General features: G+C 37.2%; 1 protein-coding gene across 8 annotated transcripts in view; it reads left to right on the forward strand.

Moving 5' to 3' along the window:
- Window positions 1–21,523, forward strand: part of WNK3 (WNK lysine deficient protein kinase 3) — a 158,045-nt gene that overhangs the window by 57,819 nt on the left and 78,703 nt on the right. For all 8 annotated transcript variants that reach the window (XM_082717470.1, XM_082717475.1, XM_082717473.1 and 5 more), the window contains 4 exons: window positions 207–426; window positions 4,903–5,197; window positions 6,185–6,366; window positions 6,463–6,612. In XM_082717470.1, coding sequence (XP_082573596.1) covers window positions 207–426; window positions 4,903–5,197; window positions 6,185–6,366; window positions 6,463–6,612 — 847 coding nt within the window. The remainder of the gene's footprint in view (window positions 1–206; window positions 427–4,902; window positions 5,198–6,184; window positions 6,367–6,462; window positions 6,613–21,523) is intronic.

The raw sequence follows: 21,523 nt of genomic DNA on the forward strand, positions 1-21,523 counted from the left end.
TGGTTAGGATTTCTTTGCATCCTTGGTAAATAATAAGTTGGATATAAGATTTCATTTTTTCATAATGATGCAGATTAATGGTCTAATTAATAGGAAATTTAAAATAAGATTGTTACTTTGATTTCATTGATGTTTGCTAATTAAGAGTTCTATATCTTGTTCATGATTGGAAAAATTGATAATGAGACATGTATTTTGTTTATTAGGTTGTCTGTCAGGGACCTACTAAACCACGCATTTTTTGCTGAGGATACAGGACTGAGGGTGGAATTAGCAGAGGAAGATGACTGCTCAAATTCATCCCTGGCCTTAAGACTCTGGGTTGAAGACCCTAAAAAATTGAAAGGCAAGCACAAAGACAATGAAGCAATTGAATTCAGTTTCAATTTAGAAACAGATACCTCTGAGGAAGTAGCGTATGAAATGGTAAGTGAATCCTACAGCTTTTCTCCACTCCCCCCACCACTGTTGCCCTTTATAATATCAGGGTTAGTCTATTCCTTTCTCCTTATTGCTTTCTTTCCTTGCTATTTTCTCCTTTTCTTTATTTAAATTCTTTTATTGTGAAATGCATCTCTGTAGCAGAGATGTACAGTATGTATGTATGTACGGTATAAAGAATAATAAAACACTACTTGTGTTAAGAAATGGAGCACACTATCTGTCAAATAAATAAATAAAATCTTTAAAAAAAGAAATAGAACACAACCTGTACCTTAGAAGCCACTATATGAGGCACTTATATGCCTCTCCCAGTTGTATTCCCTTCCCTAGTCACCACAGGTAATATCTACCCTGACTTTTATGTTACTCATTTCTTTGCTTTTTGTTATAGTTTATCAGGTAATATGCTGTTTTGTTTTAAAAACCTGAGTGGCAAGCACATATCTAGCTGGTTATTGAAGTTACTATTAGGTGAAGATGTTCAGGAGCACATAAACTGAATGGAGTCTCTCAGTCATAGTCTGGCTTCAGCTTTGCTAAGTGTTTACAAGAGTCACTTCTGGGGAAGTCAGCAGGTGAGGTCACGAGTGAGTTCAGGGAAATACATGAATGGCTCACCAATCAGTCACCAGTGGACCATTGTGTGGACCTTTAAAATTAGTTGTCTGGTAACAATATGGTTTGATGGGGAGTGGGCCCCTCTGACCTCTCTACTTCTCATCACCCCATGTTCCCCTCCTTACAGAGCAGATGACAGCAGATAACGTCTGTGGGTTTGAATGTGTGTCCCCACCTCTCCCAGGCTGCTACAGTGCTTGGAGGGAAGGTGTGTAGGTGCTTTTGCAGCACATAGTCAAATTAGCCAAGTACAGAGCGTCTAAGCCAGGTTAGCCTGGGCATTCTGTCCTCAGGTTAAAAATAAGGATGGAACATTGACATTGGGGATCTTGGAGATGATAGCCTTTAACCTGTCTGTTTTTATAGTAATAGTGTTCTAATCTGGAATGATTGCCTTGGACATCTGGTGCACAGCTATTATCCTGATATTTCTCTTTACTATCTTTCTAGACTTCTCTTCCTCTCTTCTATAGGGTTTCATGTCAGGATTACCCTGACTTTCTCTTCCTTGGCTTATCCTCTTGTTTTAGTGACACACTTCCTCTGTCTGCTTCTTAAAGAAAGGGTATAAGAGGTAAATTCTTTAAGACTTGTATGCATGAAAATATTTTTATTCTATATTCATATTTAATTGATTCCTTGGCTGGCTAAAGCGTTTTAGGTTGCAGTTTAAAAAAAATTTAGACTCACTGTTATGCTTTTCTAGCTTTCAGTATTGGTATTGAGAAGTACAAAGTTCTATTTTCTGAAACTTTTGCATGTGATTTGCTCTCTGGAAGCTTGTAGTAGTTTCTGTTCTTTCTGTTTCTTCTTTAGTATTCTAAAATTTCACAGTGATGTGTCTTGATTTGGGTTTATTTTCGTCTACTGTGTTGGATTCTCAGTGGACCCTTCCAATCTGTCAATGCATATCCTTTAGTTTCTGGGGAATTTCTTGAAGTATTTTATTGATGATTTCTTCCCCATTGTTTTCTTTCTGGAACTGTTATCATTTGGATGTTGAACCTCTTGAACTAATTCTCTAGTGTTCTTAACCTTTCTGTTTCCCATCCTTTTGTCTTTTTATTCTTCTTTCTGGCAGATATTATTAACTTTACCTTCTAACCCTTCCACTGAATTTTTCATTTCTGCTATCATGTTTTTAATGTTAAGAGTTCCTTTTTATTTTCTTGAACTGTTCCTTCTTTAGAGTAAACATCTTGTTCTTTGTTTTGTGGAGGCAATATTATCACATCTCTTTGTAACATAAGTAAAGAGAGTGTTTTTGACATTTTTTTTCTTCCCATATAGTCTCTTTTCTCCAAATTGTTGTTTCACTTTTGATGGTTTTGTGTTTTGTGTTCTTGTTAGAGGCTTTTCTGATATTTCTGATTATTCTTGGCTAGTTGCTTATGATTAATAGATTTTAGGAGACTATATTTGTTTTCTGTTGCAGTGTAATAAATTACCACAAATTTAGTGGCTTAAAGCAACACCCATTTATTATCTCAGTTCTAGAGGTCAAAAGTCCTAGTGGACTTCACTGGATTCTCTACTTAGGATCTCACAGGCTGAAATCAAGGTGTCAGTGGCCTGGGCTCTTCTCTGGAGGCTTTTGGTGGGGAGTGTGAGGAGAGTGTGGGGGTCGGGGACTGCTTTTGATTTGTTGGCAGAATTCAGTTCCTTATGGTTGTAAGACTGAGGCCCCTGTTTCCTCGGTGGCTATAAGCTGGTGGTCACTTTCTGCTCCTAGAGGCTGGTTTTCAGTCCTGTCATGTACCCCACTCCATCTTCAAATTCAGCAATACCATGATGAATCCTTTAAGAGTTGCCAGCTGGTAAAAGACTCACTTAGATAATCTCCCTATTTTAAGGTCAACTCTTCACAGCAAAATAATGGGAATGATATCTCATTATATTCACAAGTTCAAGGATTAGGATGGGATACCTTTGAGGGGCCATAATTTTGCTGACCACAGGGTCTTACAGCCTATTGGGTGATGTGATTGCTTGTGTCAGACTTGTTAACTTTGACCCATAAGGTAGGGTATCTGGATGGGCCTTTAATTAAGGAATCTTTGACATCAATATTTATAGGTGTGGGGTGCCTAGGTGGCTCATTCGGTTAAGCCTTTGGCTCAGGTCATGATCCCAGGATTGTGGGATCAAACCCCACATTGGGCTGTCTACTCAGCAGTTAGTCTGCTTCTCCCTCTCCCTCTGTGATCTCTTGCTTTCACTCTCACTCAGATAAATAAGTAAAATCTTTATAAAAAATATTTGTAGGTCTGTCTTCTTAGATTGGTCAGATTCGCCAGAGAATCATCTTTCATTGTCCGTCCTGAAGGGTTAGGGTCTGGTTACTGGTACTTTGGTAGCCAAGTGAGGAAAAGGGCTAAGGGATTCTGCATATGCCATTCAGCATGCATATGGTCATTTAATCTTATTTTCTATGTAGTAGCCTTACCCTCAGTTGTGCCTGGTGTTCCATAATCCAGAGAGCCCCTCTTTTACCCTCTCCAGAGAACAAAACTCAAGGCTTCTTGAGTAGGGGAGAAGCACTCACCCAAAGGTATGGAATGGAGGGTGGGGCATAGGGATCTAAATATTTAACTGTTTTTCATAACCCTTTCACTTAGTCTTCCTTATTTTAGTCATCTCTTTTGACTTTATCCAGTTCTGGAAGTAACTGGTATTGCCAGTTCCTGTGCCTTAATGAGCATTTTTCAGTATAAGTCATAATGATTCTCAGCTTTCCCTAATTCACCTTTTTCAGGACTGCTAGGTCATTTATTACTTAATCTGTTTTCCACACTCTGCAATGTCCAAAATGTTGCTGCTATTGTCTTTCTCTTATTCTCCCTGTCCCTGTGGGTTTACAACTTAAAAATCCATTTAGTATGGGGTATTTTTTTTTGGAGCTTCGGGAGGGAGTGAATTAAATATATGGATTCCATCTAACATTTTAATCATCTTTCGACTACCGCGAAATTTCCCTGAGTCTGCAGACCCCCAAGACATGCTTTAAAAAACAGATTGTAGGACTGAGAATGATATGCCATGACACCTCCTCAAGTCATCTTCTCTGCTACTCAGCCCTGCTCTTCTCAGACAGCAAGCCCTTAACTTCTCTTCTCTCACTCTTCTAACGCCTGGTAAGATGTAGTACTTTGCTGTGAGCATATGTCCCTTTGCCTAGAGTGTGGATCTCTAAACTTCGTCCACACCTCCCTTAACAGCCAGCAAGTACCTTTTTTTGTTTTAATTAAAATCAGAGTTAACCTTTCTCTGTGACACTTTCTCTACTTTTTCCTTTAGGGCTTTTGCAGCAGCTCATTTCTACCTTATTTTAAGTTAAATTTGTACCGTCTTACCATCAGATTGTGTGCTCATACAGGACAAAGGACTGATGTAGTAACTTATATGTCTCTGGAGTCCAGTACTGGGCACATTGTAGGCACTTAACGTTGTTGAATAAGGAAACCTTTTTAATCTTTCACAAACCTAATGACAATCAAAAATGGTCTGTAATAAGACTGCATGTACTGAAACATCAAGTTACTTGTTTTCATTTAAAGTCAGAATTATTTTAACAATGCTTGGTAATGGTATTGTTTTTCTTATGCTGAATTTATGTATGTTTGATTAAGAAAGAACATAGATGTACATCCAAAATATCGAATCACCATGATGTACACCTGAAACTGTCAATTATATTAAATTGAAAAAAAAAGAACATATAAACAAGTTAACTGTTATTTAATAATATTTAGAATTTGGGGGCACAAAATAATTCTGCTAGTAAAAAGTTAAAATCGTAAATGTTAAAGATGTAGTTTGCTTATTATGTTTTGTTTGTAGGTCAAGTCAGGATTCTTCCACGAAAGTGATTCCAAAGCTGTTGCTAAGTCCATTAGAGACCGGGTCACCCTGATAAAGAAGACAAGGGAGAAGAAGCCAGCTGGCTGTTTGGAAGAACACAGGGATTCCCAGTGCAAGTCTGCAGGGAATGTACTCCCTCAGCCCCAGAATACAACTTTGCCCCCTGCTCCTGCTCCACACACTGGGGCTGAATGTGAAGAACCTGAAGTTGATCAACATGTTCGACAACAGCTTCTACAGAGAAAACCCCAGCAGCATTGCTCCTCTGTTGCAGGTAACAGTTACAATTTATAAAAGCAAACAGATGTGTAATTGTATTCCCTTATGTCAAAATAGTACTTTTGTGTTTTTCAATGCATTTTCTTATCTATCATTTCATCAGTCCTTTTACAAAACCCCTGAAATAGACAAGCTGGCTAGTTTCCTGATTTTGAAATTAAGAAACTTGTGTTATGTGACCTGTCCATGGTGCTAATTGAATAAGGATTATAATCTTTTTACTTTTTTTAAAGGTCTGATGTAAATCCTTTAATAAAGAAAATTTGGAACTAAAGGGAGAATGTGTTGTTCAAGAATGAATTTTCTAGATTTTAAGATCCTTTGTATTTTAGATTCAAGTATAAAATTATCATAGTTCCTCTAATTTTTCTGCTATAATGCATCCTCTTCTCTAGAAGGGCAGAGTATTTTCACAATAATAACTAATTGTTCTATAATGATAGTATTGTTTTCTAGCCAGGTTCTAGGAGAATGAGAATATGACACTTCGATTTGACTGAAATCCTAGTGGCAAGTATAGATTAGTTGGGTGGGGGAGAAGCAATCACCCAAAGGTGTGGTATAGAGGGTGGTACACAGGGATCTAAATATTTTGACTGCTTCTTACAACCCTTTCACTTAGCCTTCCTTTACTTTAGTCATCTCTTTTGAATTTACCCAGTTCTGGAAGTAACTGGTATTGCCAGTTCCTGTGCCTTAGGAGTATTTTTCAATATAAATGATAATGGCCAGCAAAAGGAGTTGATTTTTATGTGATTCTTTGTTTTTAGGTTTGCTTTACTAAGAAAATTTTAGTTGTACGACATTGTCGGCATGGAGAGTTTTCATAATGGTTTTTGGTTAACTGTGTATTGTAAATATTTTATTTCAAGTTGTCTCAGATTGTCAGAGTAAAAAAAAACAGAGAAAACACTTATTTTCTATGCCATTTGGACCTTGTGTTTCAGGTTTTCCCTTCTATTTCTTATTTTCTTTGTCATAGGTGACAATTTGTCTGAGGCAGGAGTTGGATCTGCTGTACACTCAGATACTTCAAGTCAGCCCAGTGTAGCCTATTCGTCAGACCAGATGATGGTTTCCAACATCCCACAGGCTGAAATTAATGTTCCAGGGATGATTTTTCCATCCCAGCAGCTAGTAGGACATTACCAGCAGATTTCAGGGGTGAGGTGAACTCATATATTTTTAAATATATAATCTGTATATTTACTATAAATTAGAGAGTTTATCTTTAATGTATTTTTTTTTCTTATTTAACAGTTGCAACAGCAGCCAAAGCTGACTCAGCCCCACATTTTGCCTTTGGTTCAAGGTCAGTCCACTGTTTTGCCTGTGCATGTACTTGGACCTCCGGTTGTCTCACAACCCCAGGTTTCCCCATTAACTGTCCAGAAAGTCTCACAGATAAAGGTAAGATATATTTTAGAAGCTCTGTATTGGGTTAAAAATTTTTCTGATAAAGCCTCTCTTTTGTAAATTTATTTTAGTTTATATAAAACTCACTGGAAGCCAAAAGTTGTTTATGCTTTCCTTCACTTAAGATATTCTTTTTTTTTTAAAGATTTTATTTATTTATTTGACAGAGAGAGAGATCACAAGTAGGCAGAGAGGCAGGCAGAGAGAGAGAGAGAGAGAGGAGGAAGCAGGCTCCCTGCTGAGCAGAGAGCCTGATGCGGGACTCGATCCCAGGACCCTGAGATCATGACCTGAGCCGAAGGCAGCGGCTTAACCCACTGAGCCACCCAGGCGCCCCTCTTCACTTAAGATATTCTTGAGGATGTGCCTAACACTGTGAAACTAGAATCTTGAGACACTGCTTATATAACTGGAAAAGAAAATGAGAACTCCACTGATAGATAAACAAATTTATTTAGGACTCAGATCTCTTGCTTTTGGTGATAATGGTTTGTTCTTTGTATTAGACTTTTCTAGCCTGATGTGCATGTGGAGGGATTTCTTTCCTTTTCTCCCCCAGATTTTATTTATTAGAGAGAGAGAGAATGTGTGCACATGAGTGAGGGGTGGTGGGCAGAGCAGAGGGAGAGGGAGAGGGAGAAGCAGACTTCCCAGTGAGCAGTGATCCCAATGCAGAGCTCAATCCCAGGACCCTGAGATCATGACCTGAGCTGAAGGTAGATGCTTAAGTGATGGAGTCACCGAGGTGCCCCTGGAGGGATTGTTTCCATAGTTAATTAGAAATAATATTTTATAGACTTATAATTTTTAGCACTTTCATCTAGATTTATGGAGGTTCCTCAAGATATTAAAAATAGAGCTACCCTACAACCCAGCAATTGCACTAGATATTTACCTCAAAGATACAGATGTACTGAAAAGAAGGGGTACCTGCCCCCCAAATTTTATAGCAGCAGTGTCTGCAAACTTTGGAAGGAGCCAAGGTCCCCTTCAACAGATGAATGGATAAAGAAGATGTAGTCCATATATACAATGGAATATTACTCAGCCATCAGAAAGGGTGAATACCCAACTTATGCTAAGTAGAGTAAGTCAAGCAGAAAAAGAGAATTATCATTTGGTTTCACTTATATGTGGAACATAGGAAATAGCATGGAGGACCATAGGGAAAGGGAGGGAAAACTGAAGGGGGAGAAATCAAAGAGGGAGACAAACCATGACAGACTATGGACTCTGGGAAACAAACAGGGTTGCTGGAGAGGAGGGGGATCAGGGGAGGGGGTAGCTGGGTAATGGGTATCGAGGAGGGCACATGTTGTGGTAAGCGCTGGGTGTTATAAGCAACAAATGAATCATTGAACACTAGATCAAAAACTAATGATGTACTATGCAGTGGCTAACTGAACATAATAAAAAATTACTAAAAACATTTTGGCTTTTTAAAAAATTTCTTAGCTTTTTGAGAAATTTAAATTCCAGTTTAGTTAACATACAGTGTTGTAGTGGTTTCAGGTATCGTGAAAGTGTAGTGATTCAACAATTCTATGCGTTATTCAGTGCTCATCATGTTAAGTGTACTCTTAATCCCAATCAACTATTTCACCTACCCCCCCACCCTGCTTCTGGTAACCATCAGTTTGTTCTCTAGAGTTTTTTTTTGTCTTGTCTCTTTTTTTCTTTGTTTTGTTTCTCAAATTCCACATCTGAGTGAAATCATATGGTATATGTCTTTCTCTGACTGATTTATTTTACTTAGTGTTATATGCCCTAGATCCCTCCATGTTGTTGCAAATGGCAAGATTTCATTCTTTTTTTTGGCTGAATAATATTCCATTATATATGTGTACACACACACTATATATATATGTATATACACACACACACTCACACACACCACATTTTATCCATTCATCTATCAGTGGACACTTTGGTTACTTCTATAATTTGGCTGTTGTAATTAGTGTTGTTATATATATCAGGGTGCATACATTTTTTTGAATTAGTGTTTTTGTATTCTTTGGGGGAAGTATCCAGTAATGCAAGTGGCTGCACCAGTTGGCATCCCCACCAGTGGATTCCCAAGAGGGTTCATTTTTCTCCATGTCCTCACCAATACTTGTTTCTTGTGATTTTGGTTTTAGCCATTCTGACAGGTGTTAGGTGATATCTCATTGTAGTTTTGATTTGTATTTCCTGAGGATCAGTGATGTTGAGCATCTTTTCATGTGTCTGTTGGCCATCTGTATGTCTTCTTTGCAGAAATATCTGTTCATGTCTTCTGTGCATTTTTTAGTAAGATTGTTTGTAAGTTTTGGTGTTAGATTATATAAATTATATATTTTGGATACTGACTCTTTATTGGATCTTGGCTTTTTTTGATTCATGTTTATTTCTATAAGAGAAATAAATGTTTCTGTCTTTTTGACTCTCAAAGTCAGCATTATTCATTTCTGACAAGGAGTAAACAGTTATGAGCATTCATATATTAAGACTATATTGTGGTTCCCAAGGTTATAAGGTCTGGACGCATGGTTCAGCTTTTCTTTGCCATCACTGCATTTTCTTTTCTCAGCCTCATCCTCCCCTGCCAGTGCCTTATTTCTTTGGGAATGAGATGGTCTGAACATTCTCTGTATATGATTCAGTTAGCAGCTGGCACGTCTGTTTCTTTTTAAGAGATTGGTATATAGTAAGGGACAGCTTATCAACAATTTTTAATGATTGCCATTTCTGTGGATATAAGATAAAATAAAATATGGTTCTTACCTTCAAGGAGTTCACAGTCTTACAGGGGGAAGCGTACATGTAACTTGACAAATGTCAGATACATTTAAAATCTTCTGGGGTAATTTAACCTGATGGAGTTGACAGTAGCCTGATATTTGGCTTTTGTTTGTAGGTAACATGGTACATATTCATAATTGAGCTCTTGTGGTTTTATTTGTGTAAGATTTTAATAGAAAGTGTATTGAATGGATGCTTAATTTAACTTAGGTTCAACCATATAAGTATGCAGATATGTATATTTTTAAATGTGTTTCCAATCTTTTTAAAGTTTTAAAAATTATTCTGAGTGTTAACCGTATGTGGGGGCCTATGATTTAGTTTGTATTAATGTCAGTCATATTATCAGTCCAAAAACTGACATATGATAAGTTCTAGTAATGTTTTAATGCTTATTGAATAAATAATCATTATATTTAAAAAATTACTCTGTTATTTACCTATCTAAAAATAAAGCCTATGAAGTTATAAAATAGACCGTGAAAATCACCTGTTATTTCTCCAGCTAGAGACAACTTTTGTTTACATTTGTGGGTAGAGCCTCTAGGTTTGTCTTTTTTTCCCTATGTATACAAAATATGTAATTTTGTTTATATAGACATCTGTATATCACATACATGCTATTTTTTAGACTTTTTCACCACATATAGAAGCCATATAAGAAAGCACTTTGACCATTGGTGTCTTTTTATGAATGTGGTAGTTCAAGTTCTTGGAATTATTGCAGCCAACCTCTATTTATTCAGCCAACTCTGCTCTCCTCTTTAGAGAACTTCTGTGTTCATTTTAGGTATGATACTGAAATCCTTTTGAGCTTTTTCTTGGAACTTCGAGTGTCTGGTGTGTGATAATGTTAGATTCAGTTACTCTGAATCTCTGCCAGGGTTTGAATGAGTTATGTGGCAAGTGCAGTAAATGAGAAGCCATGAGCAGTGTATTACTGGGATTGATCTCAATCCCTTAATGTATTCAACTAGCATTTACTCATGGTATCAAGGATTTCTGTAGTATTAAAACTATATACCCAGCACCTTTTTGATAACTTGCTGAAATTTTTAGAACATAGCATTATTTTATCTGTCATTCTGTCTGGGACAGGCCCACTAAAATGGGCATGGTATATGCATTTGTAATTTGAATTTTCCTTGCACCAGAGCCAACTTCAACTGACCTTTGGAGCAAATGACCAAACTTCAGCCTAATCTATGACTTTACACTTGTCAGTTAGAGTTCCACAACCAGTCTTTCTGCAGTTTCTCCTCAGACATTGCCTATTTCACAAATGACCTCCAAGCATGTAACTGTTGGTCTTCAACTTGAGCCTGGGCCTAGAAATGGAAAGCAGGCATTAACCAAATCACCAGATGCTAATCAGACTTTTAGTTTCTTACTGGTTAATTGTCTTCAAGCTTTGTCAGACAGTCATTCTGCCCAGTATATGAGTAGTGCACAGAGTGTTGCTGGTACAGCTCAGGTCCCTTCTGATTCCACTGAGGGGCCATTCCGGGGCCAATCAGCCTTCACAAAAGATACATTCAGTACCCCACCCATATCCAGTAGTACATCAGGAATCTGTGGCTCTAGGTTCTTTAGCACCACAAAGCCAGACTGTGCATTTGAAGAAACCTTGTTTCCAAGCCTCTATGCAGCAGCAGCCATTAATGTTACAACCTGAGATTATGGCATCACTACAAAAAATTTTTCACCAGGATTATATTCTGCGAGTGTCTGAAGCTCATGCAAGTGAGCAGCAGCTGAAGGATGGCATTGAAAGTGTGATTCAGTCTCTGGAATAGCCATCTTATTCTGTTCAACACGCTTATCCAGGACTACCTGCAGAACTGCCATCCTTCTCACTGAAGGCTCCTGGGCAGCTGCCGTTGTCGCCAGGAACAAGCTTCTTACCTATCACAACTAACCTACCCAATCCAGACTCTAGCACAGCCTGTTTATTCACTGCCAGCCCCAGAGTATCATCTTATAGTGTGCAACCACCAGGATCATAGTCAACCCATTCTATGCTAACTTCTTATCCAGTCCCACCTTTGGGTACAGACCTCTTATTTGGCCCCAGGCCAAGGGCAGCCTGCTTTTCAGTACAAACTCAGGTTTCATTACCTTTTCTAGACCAGACAGCATATAAGATCCAAGGAACTTACTCTGTAATTTATAGAACAGTTTGCTTACCAGGTACTGCCTATTGAACATGCACATTATTCAGCACAAACTGTTTACACCATCCAGACAACTCAACAGGTATCCTTCATAACCCAGTAAGTATATGCAGTAAACCTTCCTGATAGCAAGAACATATGTATTAGAAATTCTGCAGATCAGAAGTTACACTTAGTACTCCCTTATGTAGCACAGACTTCTGACCAACAAACCTGTTTAACACAACCCTAAGGTAGTAATTCTTCAAAGTTGGAGCAAAAGCCATTTATAACATCACTCTTAGATATACAGACACATTCTATGGAGCCTTTGTTTAATGTCCAGCACTCAGAAGCTCCATGACAAGCAGATGTCATTTTAGACACCAGCAACTAGAAGGCCAGTCAATTAGCATTACATCTCAGAGGGCACAGAAGGACAGCTTCAACACCCTGCACAGATGTCCTTCATTCAGTAGGCTTCCTCACAGACCCATATCCAGCCCCCACATTTTTCTACACAGTTTTTGCAATCACATCTAACACCAGGCCAGGTTTCTCATTCAGATTTCATTTAGCATCAGCAGATGACTCATTCATGTTACAGACAATTACAGAAAAGCCATCAGTTGTCTATTTAGGAAGGTCCCCTAAATCAATAGCAGTCTTTGGGTAGCCACCATGCTGCTTTCCAGCAGCCGTTACCAGGCACCAGGTATGTCAAAGGCCATTATAAACATGGTACGATTATACCTCCTTTGCAAGAACCATTGTAACCAGTGACAATGGGACAACAATATGTCATACAGCCTTTAGAGCAGCCTCAAGTGCTTCAAACATTAGATAGCAGTCAGACTTTTCCCCTGAAGAAAACCCTAGGTCAGGACCAGCCAATGTGCATTTAGCAGCAGTCTGTCCAACCACAGTGGCAGCCATCTTCTGACTCAATTCTTGTTTTGGGGTCAGCAGAAACAATGACAACAGCAGACCCTCTGTCAAAGCTTTGGAATAACTCTTTCAAATCAGCCGTCATCTTCTGTTAATCTGTTAGTACGTAATATTCTGTGTCACAGACACAACAGCATTTGCAAACCCAAGAAATTCTGAAGGTAAACCCTCCTGAGGGAAAAATATAGACAATTGTGATTTTTCTGTAACGTTCAAGGTCAAGGACATGAACTAGGTAGAAATGACATCGGATAGGGACTCATAGTCCCTGTTCCTGGGTCTTCCCCTTATTCAGTGTGTGGCCTTGACTCAAATCTCTTTGGAGTTTTCTCATCTGTAAAGTTGGAGGGGTTAAGCCAGATGATGGCTTGGATAACAAAAAAATATTTGAGCACCTACTTGGGATATATCAGTGAATAAAACACAAAAGTCCCTTCTGTCATTGACTTTTGTTTCTTAATGGGGGGAGACTGTCAATAACCTTAATAGAATGTAAATTTATAGTATGTTCCCAGGAAGTTGGGGGAAATATGGAACAGGGTAAGGAGAAAAGTAGATTATAATTTTAAATAAGGTGGTAATCAGGGTAGGCCTCACTGAAAAGGTGACATTCAAGCAAATATTTGAAGAAGGTGAAGCAGCCCACAGTGCACATGTTGGGTAGAAGGAATAACCAGTGCAAAGGCCCCAAAGAAGGAGAGTGTCTGGTATGTTTGAAGAACAGCAAGGAGGCCAGTGTAGCTGTTGGTTGTAAAATGTTAGGAACCTGTGATTGTCTTATTCTACATTAATAATAAAGCATTTGCCCTTATGAGGTGCTAATAACAAACACTATTAAGTGATTCCTAGGTGCCAAATACTGTCTTGATGGTTTTATATGTACTATCCTCTTAACTGTATGAATTGTAGCTACCATTACCCCTCTTTTACGGGAAAGGAAACTAAGGTTCAGACAGGTTACAGAAGGGTCAGGATTTGAACCCAGACTACCTGGCTGCAGAGGCTGTGCCCTCAATCATTACACTATCCAGCCTCTGTGTAAGATAGCATCTTTCCTGCCAGAATTGGAGAAAAAGGGCATGATGACTTCATTGAGATTTAGTTAACTCAGATTTATTGAATTAATTATAGGAAGGAATTGACAATCCAGTTTATTCCCCCCCCCTCTTTTTTTAAAAAAAGATTTTATTTATTTAACAGATCACAAGTAGGCAGAGAGGCAGGGAAGCAGGCTCCCCACGGAGTGGAGAGCCCGACTCGGGACTCGATCCCAGGACCTTGGGATCATGACCTGAGTTGAAGGCAGAGGCATTAACCCACTGAGCCACCCCGGTATCCCTTCCCCTCTCTTTTATTCTGCTGTAGATAACTCTAAAGACTCTGAATTGATTGAGTTTGGCTAATAAAATGTTTTGAGTCCCTAGATAAAAGGTATGCTGTACAGTAAGAGTTCTAATGGTGGCATATTACTTCCAAAAGCTATTTTCTCAAGTACTGTATGTTTTGTAAAATTCTCTCTCTCTCTTTTTTTAAAGATCTTATTTATTTATTTGACAGAGAGAGATCACAAGTAGACAGAGAGGCAGGTAGAGAGAGGGGAAGGGAAGCAGGCCCCCTGCTGAGCAGAGAGCCCTATGCGGGACTCAGTCCCAGGACCTTGAGATCATGACCCGAGTGGAAGGCAGCGGCTTAACCCACTGAGCCACCCGGGCGTCCGTAAAATTCTCTTTTCATCAAGGGTGTAAATTATAATGAATTCCAGTGTGTGCAAGCTGACTTCTAACAGGGATGATCAAGGAAGTTTTTTCAGACAAGGCATGCTATTCTGGGATTTATTTCTTTAGAATAAATTTCTTCATAAAGTATTTTGGGTTGGAATATTCATTTTTGTGGTCATGTGCTATATACTTTCCTTACCTAATTAAAAAATTTTCCCCCAAAATTTATTAAGAAAAATGTCAGAGATACAGAAAAATTGAAAAATTATAAACACCCATATACCTACCAACTAGAATCTGTAATTAACTCCTGCTGTATTTGCTAAGTCACATATCATCCCTTTATTCATTTATCAATCCATCTCATTTTTCTGGTGCATCTCAAAATTAAAGTTGTTGACATCAGTATATTTTATAAATACTTCAGCATTCATATCATTGACTAGAACTCAGTATTTTTTTTGTTTAAATTTATATGCAGTAAAATGCATAGATTATAGTTAGTGAGAATTGACAGTAAGTGTTTGCTTACAAACCAGTATCAAAATATAGACCAGATGTTGACAAACATTTTCTGTGAAGGTCTAGGTAGTAATTATTTTCGGCTTTGGGGCTATATGGTTTCTGTTGCAGCCACTTAATTTTGCTATTACATGAAAATGGCCATAGGCATTATGGAAAAAAATGGACATGGCTGTGTTCCAGTACAGCTTTATTCACAAAGCTGGTGGTGCACCAGCTTTGGTCTGCAGGCTGTAGCTTACCTACTCAATAAGGAATACTGCCATTACTGCAGAAAGTTCCCTGTGCTCTTCCCCAGTCAGTAGCTCCCATATTCCACCAGAGTCAACTACTGTTGAGTTTTTTTACCTTAATTAGTTTATCCTGTTCTAGACCTTCACATAATTGGAATCATACAGTGTATACTCTTGTATAAGACTTCTTTCACTCAGTATGTTTTTGAGATTGATCCATGTTGTATCAGTAATTTTTTTTTTTACTGCAGAACACTATTGTATGAATATTCCAAATTTGTTTATCCATTTTACTCTTCATGAATACCTGAGTGGTTTCTAGTTTTGGTTTATTAGGAATGAAACTGCTATGAATATTCTTTTTTTTAAAAAGATTTTATTTATTTATTTGTCAGAGATAGAGGGGGAGAGAACGAGTGAGCACAGGCAGACAGAGAGGCAGGCAGAGGCAGAGGGAGAAGCAGGCTCCCTGCCGAGCAAGGAGCCCGATATGGGACTCGATCCCAGGGCGCTGGGATCATGACCCGAGCCGAAGGCAGCTGCTTAACCACCTGAGCCACACAGGCGTCCCTGAATATTCTTGTATAAATCTTTTTGTTAACATACATTTTTATTTCTCCTGGGTAATACCTAGGAGTAGAATTGTTTGGCCTTGGGATAGGTATTTGTTTACTTTTTAAGAAATTGCCAGTTTTCCAAATTGGTTGCACTCATTTACCCTAACACCAGCAATATATGAGAGTGCCACACCCTCAACAACACTAATTTTAGCTATTCTGGTGGGTGTGTAGTGGTTTCTTGTCGTTTTAATATGCATTTCCCTGATGACTGTGTTGTTGAGCACCTTTTCATGTATTTATTGGTCTTTGTGTATTTTTCTTTGCGAAGTGTCTGTTTAAGGCATTCGCCCATTTTGTTTTGCCTCTTACAGTTTGCCTTCTCATTTTTGACTTGTTAGGAGTTATGATATATGCTGTGTAATACTAGTCCTTGAGCAAATACTTGTTGAATATTTCCTCCAATCTGTGGATTGCCCATTTATTTTTGTAATGACTTCATTTGGTGAAACAAAGTCTTTAATCTTGATGAAGTCTGATCCACCAAAATTTTCAGTTGTGGTTATTGTTCCTGTGGCCTCAGAAACCTTTGCTTATACGAAGTTAAAAAAATACTCCCCTCTTTTATGGTTTTAGGTTTTATGTTCAGGTCTATGGCCTATCTTAAATTAATTTTATGAGTTATGTGAAGTAGGAGGTCAAAGTTCTTTTTTTACCCCCATATGAATATCCATCATTTAAGCTTCATTTGTTGAAAAGATTTCCTTTTACCATTGAATTTATAATGTATCTTGAAGTTAAGTAGTACAAGTCTTGCTTCTTTGTTTTGCTTTTTCAAGATTTCTTTGGATATTCTAGGTCCTTTGCATTTCCAGGCCTTGACCTCTAGTACAATATTAAATAGCAAAGAAGATACTAGACATTTTTGCCTTGTTCCTGTTATAAGGGAGAAAGTGCTCAATATTTCACCATTAAGTATGCTGTTAGCTGTAGGTTTTTCTAGATGGCCTTTAGCAGATGAAGGAGTTCCCTTTATTCACAATTCACTAACAATACTTTATCTGGAGTGGATGTTGAATTTTGTCAAATGCTTTTTCTGTGCCCGGGGATATGATGACATATGACTAATATGACTAAATTTACATATACCATTTTATTCTTTTTTTTGCTTTGCCCCTCTGTTTTGTTTTTTTTTTTTTTTTAATGCCTCATGGCCAGCCTTCTTTGGGTAAAAAAATTTTTTTTAGAATCCAGTTTTAATTTTTCTGTTGTCTTTTTAGCTAAGTATTCTTTCTGTGTTTTAAGAGTTTCTATCAATTTTATTTATCCAGGCATTTTTTAATTCAGATATAATTCATACACCATAAAATTTATCCTTTTAAAGTGTACAATTCAGTGATTTTGAGTATATTGATAAGATTGTGCAACCATCACCACTAATTCCACCCTAAAAAGGAAACTCCCTATTAGCAGTCATTCTTTATTCTCTACCTCACCTTCCCCTGCCATTCACTTAGCTACTTAGCTATTCTAGTCATTTCACATAAATAGAATCATACAATGTATGTCCTTGTGTGTTTGCCTTTTTTCACTTACGATAATGTTTTCAGGGTTTGTCCATGGGGTAGCATGCATCAGTACTTCATTCAAAATTCTAACCAAATAATATTCCATTGTATAGATATATTTTTTATGCATTTATCAGTTGATAAACATTTGGGTTGTTTTCACTTTTTTGTTGTAGTGAATAGTGCTGCTATGAACACTTTTATATAAGTTATTGTATGAACGTTCATTTCTCTAGTTAGATACCAGAGATCCTGGGCCACATGGAAACTCCACGTTTAACTTTTTGAGAAACTGCCAAGTTTTCCAAAGCAGCTGTATGGTTTTACATTCCTACCAGTAAGTTATAAGGATTTCAATTTCTGCACATCCTTACCAAAACTTACTCCTTGTCTTTTTGATTGTAGCATCCTAATGGGTGTGAAGTGGTATTTCATTGTGGTTTCATTGCATTTCCCTAGAGGCTAATGATGTTGAGAATCGTTTCCTATGTTTGTAGACCCTTTGCGTATCTTCCTTTTTCTTCTTAGAAGTATCTCTTTGGGGGCGCCTGGGTGGCTCAGTGAATTAAAGCCTCTGCCTTCAGCTCAGGTCCTGATCCCAGGGTCCTGGGATCGAGCCCCACGTCAGGCTCTCTGCTCTGCAGGGAGCCTGCTTCCTCCCCTTTCTCTCTCTGCTTGCTTCTCTGCCTACTTGTGATTTCTCTTTCTCTGTCAAATAAATAAAATCTTTAAAAAAAAAAAGAAGTATATATTTGAAGTCCTTTCCTCTTTTTTTAATTAAGTTTTTTTCTTTTCATTGTTGAGTTGCGTTTTTCATGTATATTCTGGATGCACCTTTAACAGCTTTGTCATTTGCCAGTATTTTCTCCCATTCACTGTGTTGTCTTTTCACTTTCTTGATCGTGTCCTTTGCAGTTTAAAACTTTTAATTTGATAAAGTCCAGTTTACCTGTTTCCTTTGGTTGCTTTGTGCTTTTGATGCTATATCTAAGAAACTATTGCCTACTCTAAGATCATTAGACTTTCTTCTATATTTGATCTTCTAAAAGTTTTTAAGTTTTAGCTCTTAAATTTAGGTCTTTGATCTATTTTTGAGTTATTTTTTTGTATATAGTTTGAGGTATTGGTCCAATTATTTTTATGTGGATATTCAAATTTCCTAGCACCATTTGTTGAAAAAACTATTCTTTCCCTATTGACTTGTCACACTTGTTGAAAATCAGTTGACCATAAAAGTATGATTCTTCCAACTTTGTTTTCTTTCTTCAGGACTATTTTGGCTCTTCTGGATCCCCTGCATATGATTTTAGAATCTGCTTAATAGAGCTTAATTGTGTTAACTCTGAATGTTGCCTTTAGTATTATTGTCTTTTAATAATAGTAAGTCTTCCAATCCATGAATATGGGGTGTCTTTTCATTAAATTAAGCGTTCTTTAATTTCTTCCAGCAACATACGGACATTGGGGAAGGTATGTGCTATGGTGAGTGCTGTGAAGTGTGTAAACCTGGCAATTCACAGACCTGTGTCCCTGGGGCTAATAATACATTATAGTTAATAAAAAATTAAAAATTATAGAAAAAGATTGGAAGAATTTAAATAATTAAAATAAAAAAATAATTTCTTCCAGCAGCATTTTGTAGTTTTCAGCATACATGTATTACATTGCCTTTTTAAGTTTATTCTGAAACATTCTTTTTTATGTTGTTATAAATGGAATTTTCTTAATTTCCTTTTTGGATTATTCATTCCTAATGTCTAGAACTATAACTGATTTTCATGTGTTGCTCTTATACTCTAACTTTGCTAAACAAGTTTATTAACTCTAATAGTTTTTCTGTATGTGAATTCTTCAGGATTCTCTGTAAATGAGATCATGTCATCTAGGAATAGAAATAGTCAAAATTTTTCCTCTCTAATTTGAATGCCCTCTATTTCTTTTTCTTCCTAATTGCTCTTTCTGGAACTTCCAGTGTTTTGTTGAACAGAAGTAGTGAAAGAGGACATCTTTGTATGGTTCCTGTTCTTAGTGGGAAATCTTTGAATCTTTCACCATTAAGTATGATGTTAGTTATGGATCTTTCCATTTTTAAACAACTTTATTCAGGTATAATTTATGAACAAAAAACTGCATATCTCTTTTATAGCCCACAATTCAGTGACTTGACAGATATATGCTACAGTCAAGATATTGAATATTTTCCAAACCTCCAAAAGTTTCTCATGTCCCTTTTCAGTGGTTTTTTTTTTTGTGGTTGCTCGAGGGATTTTATTTTAAATTCTTAATTCTTCAGTTTCTACATGGCTTTAATATTTTATTTAATATTGTATTATATAAAATATAAGAACGATGTAACCATTTATTCCCTCTAGACTTTAAGTTGTAATTATTATATATATTATACCTACATATATCATAAACCAACAGTGCAGTCTTATAATTTTTGCTTTATATAAACATAAACATTTTTCTTTTTTTCTTCTTTAAAGATTTTGTTTATTATTTGACAGAGACACAGTGAGAGAGGGAACACAAGTTAGGGAGTATGAGAGGGAGAATCAGGATTCCCACTGAGCAGAGAGCTGGATGCAGGGGCTGGATCCCAGGACCTGGGATCATGACCCAAGCTGAAGGCAAAGGCTTAATGACTGAGCTACCCAGGCGCCCCTAAGCATAAACATTTTCCAAGAAATTAAGAGAACATGGATGCCTGGGTGACTCAGTCGGTTAAGCTACTGCCTTTGGCTCAGGTCATGATCCTAGGGTCCTGGGATGGAGTCTCACATGAGGCTCCTTGCTCAGCGGGGAGCCTGCTTCTCTCTGTGCCTCTGCCCATCCCTCTGCCTGCTTGTGCTCTCTCTCTCTGACAAATAAATAAATAAATATATAAAATCTTTTAAAAAAATTAAGAGAAAAAATTAATTTAAATTTTGATGGGGTCCCATTTTTCAATTTCTGTGGTATTGATTGTGTCTTTGATGTGAAATCTAACTCTTTGCCTAGCCTTAGACCCTACAGATTTTCTTTTGCTTTTTAATTTATGGTTTTCACTTGTGATCTAGGTGATCTATGTTATTTTGTTGATTTTTGTATAAGGTGTGAGGTTAAGATTCAGGGTTTTTCTTTTTCTTTCTTTTTTTTCTACCTGTATCTGTTCAGTTGCTCTAGTATCATTTGTTGAAAAGGCTATCCTTTTTCCATTGAATCACTTTTTATGCCTTTGTCAAAAATTAGTTGAGCATATTTGTGTGGATTTTTTTTTTAATTTTATTTATTTGAGAGAGAAGGAGAGAGAGAAGGAGCAGGGGGAGGGGGAAAGGGAGAAGGGGAAGCAGATACCCCACTGAGGAGGGAGTCTGACATGGGGCTTGATCCTAGGACCCTGGGATCATGACCTGAGCCAAAGGCAAGCACTTAACCAGCTTAGCCACCCAGGTACCCTTGTGTGAGACCAAGGGTTCTCTATTCTGTTTAATTTGTTTATGTCTCTATTTCTCTCTTAATTATGTAGATCTTGATTACTATAGTTATATAGAAAGACTTAACATTGAGTAAAGTGATTTCTCACACTGTCTTCTCTTTTTAATTCTTTATTTAAATTCAATTTGGTTCTTTTTTAACGATTATTTTAGCTATTATAGGATGTCTGACTATCCATATAAATTTTAGGATAATCTTGTCTGTATCTACAGCAAATCTTGCCAGGATTTTGATAGTAATTTCATTAATTGTATATATGAATGTGGGGGAGAATTGACATCTTTACTATATTGAGTCTCCCAGTACATGAATGTAGTGTCTCTCCATATATTTAAGTCTTCTTTGATTGCTTTCATTAGCATTTTGTAATTTTCAATATCCTGAACATCTTTTGTTAACTTTAAGTATTTAATTTTCTTTGGAGAGATTATAAATGGTATTCCTTTTTATTTCAGTTTCCACATGTTCATTGTTAGCACACAGAAATGAAGTTGGGGTGTGTGTGTGTGTGTGTGTATCTTTTGTCCTATGACCTTGCTGAGCTTAATTAGTTCTAGGAGAGTTTTTTGGGTAGAATCCTTGGGATTTTTTTTTTTATGTAGACAACCATGTAATCTCCAAAATGGAGACACTTTAATCTCTTCCTTTCTACTCTATATGGCATTTAGTTTTTATTTTCCCTTTATTGCCTGGGTAAGAATTTCTAATATTGTGTTGCATAATAAGACTGGTGAGAATGAACATCCTTATTACCTTGTTCCCCAAGCCTAGAGGAAAATAGTAAGTCTTTCACCATTATGAATGATGAAAGCTATAGATTTTTCATGCATGCCCTTTATCAAGTTGAAGTAGTGCCTGGTGGCTATTTCTGACTAAGAAAATATGACTTTTCTTTGTTAATTAGTGTAATTTTGCGATTTTTTTCAATATTGGTATTGTGGA

This window comes from Mustela nivalis (genome assembly GCF_964662115.1).
Source record: "Mustela nivalis genome assembly, chromosome: X".
NCBI classification, from domain to species: domain Eukaryota; kingdom Metazoa; phylum Chordata; class Mammalia; order Carnivora; family Mustelidae; genus Mustela; species Mustela nivalis.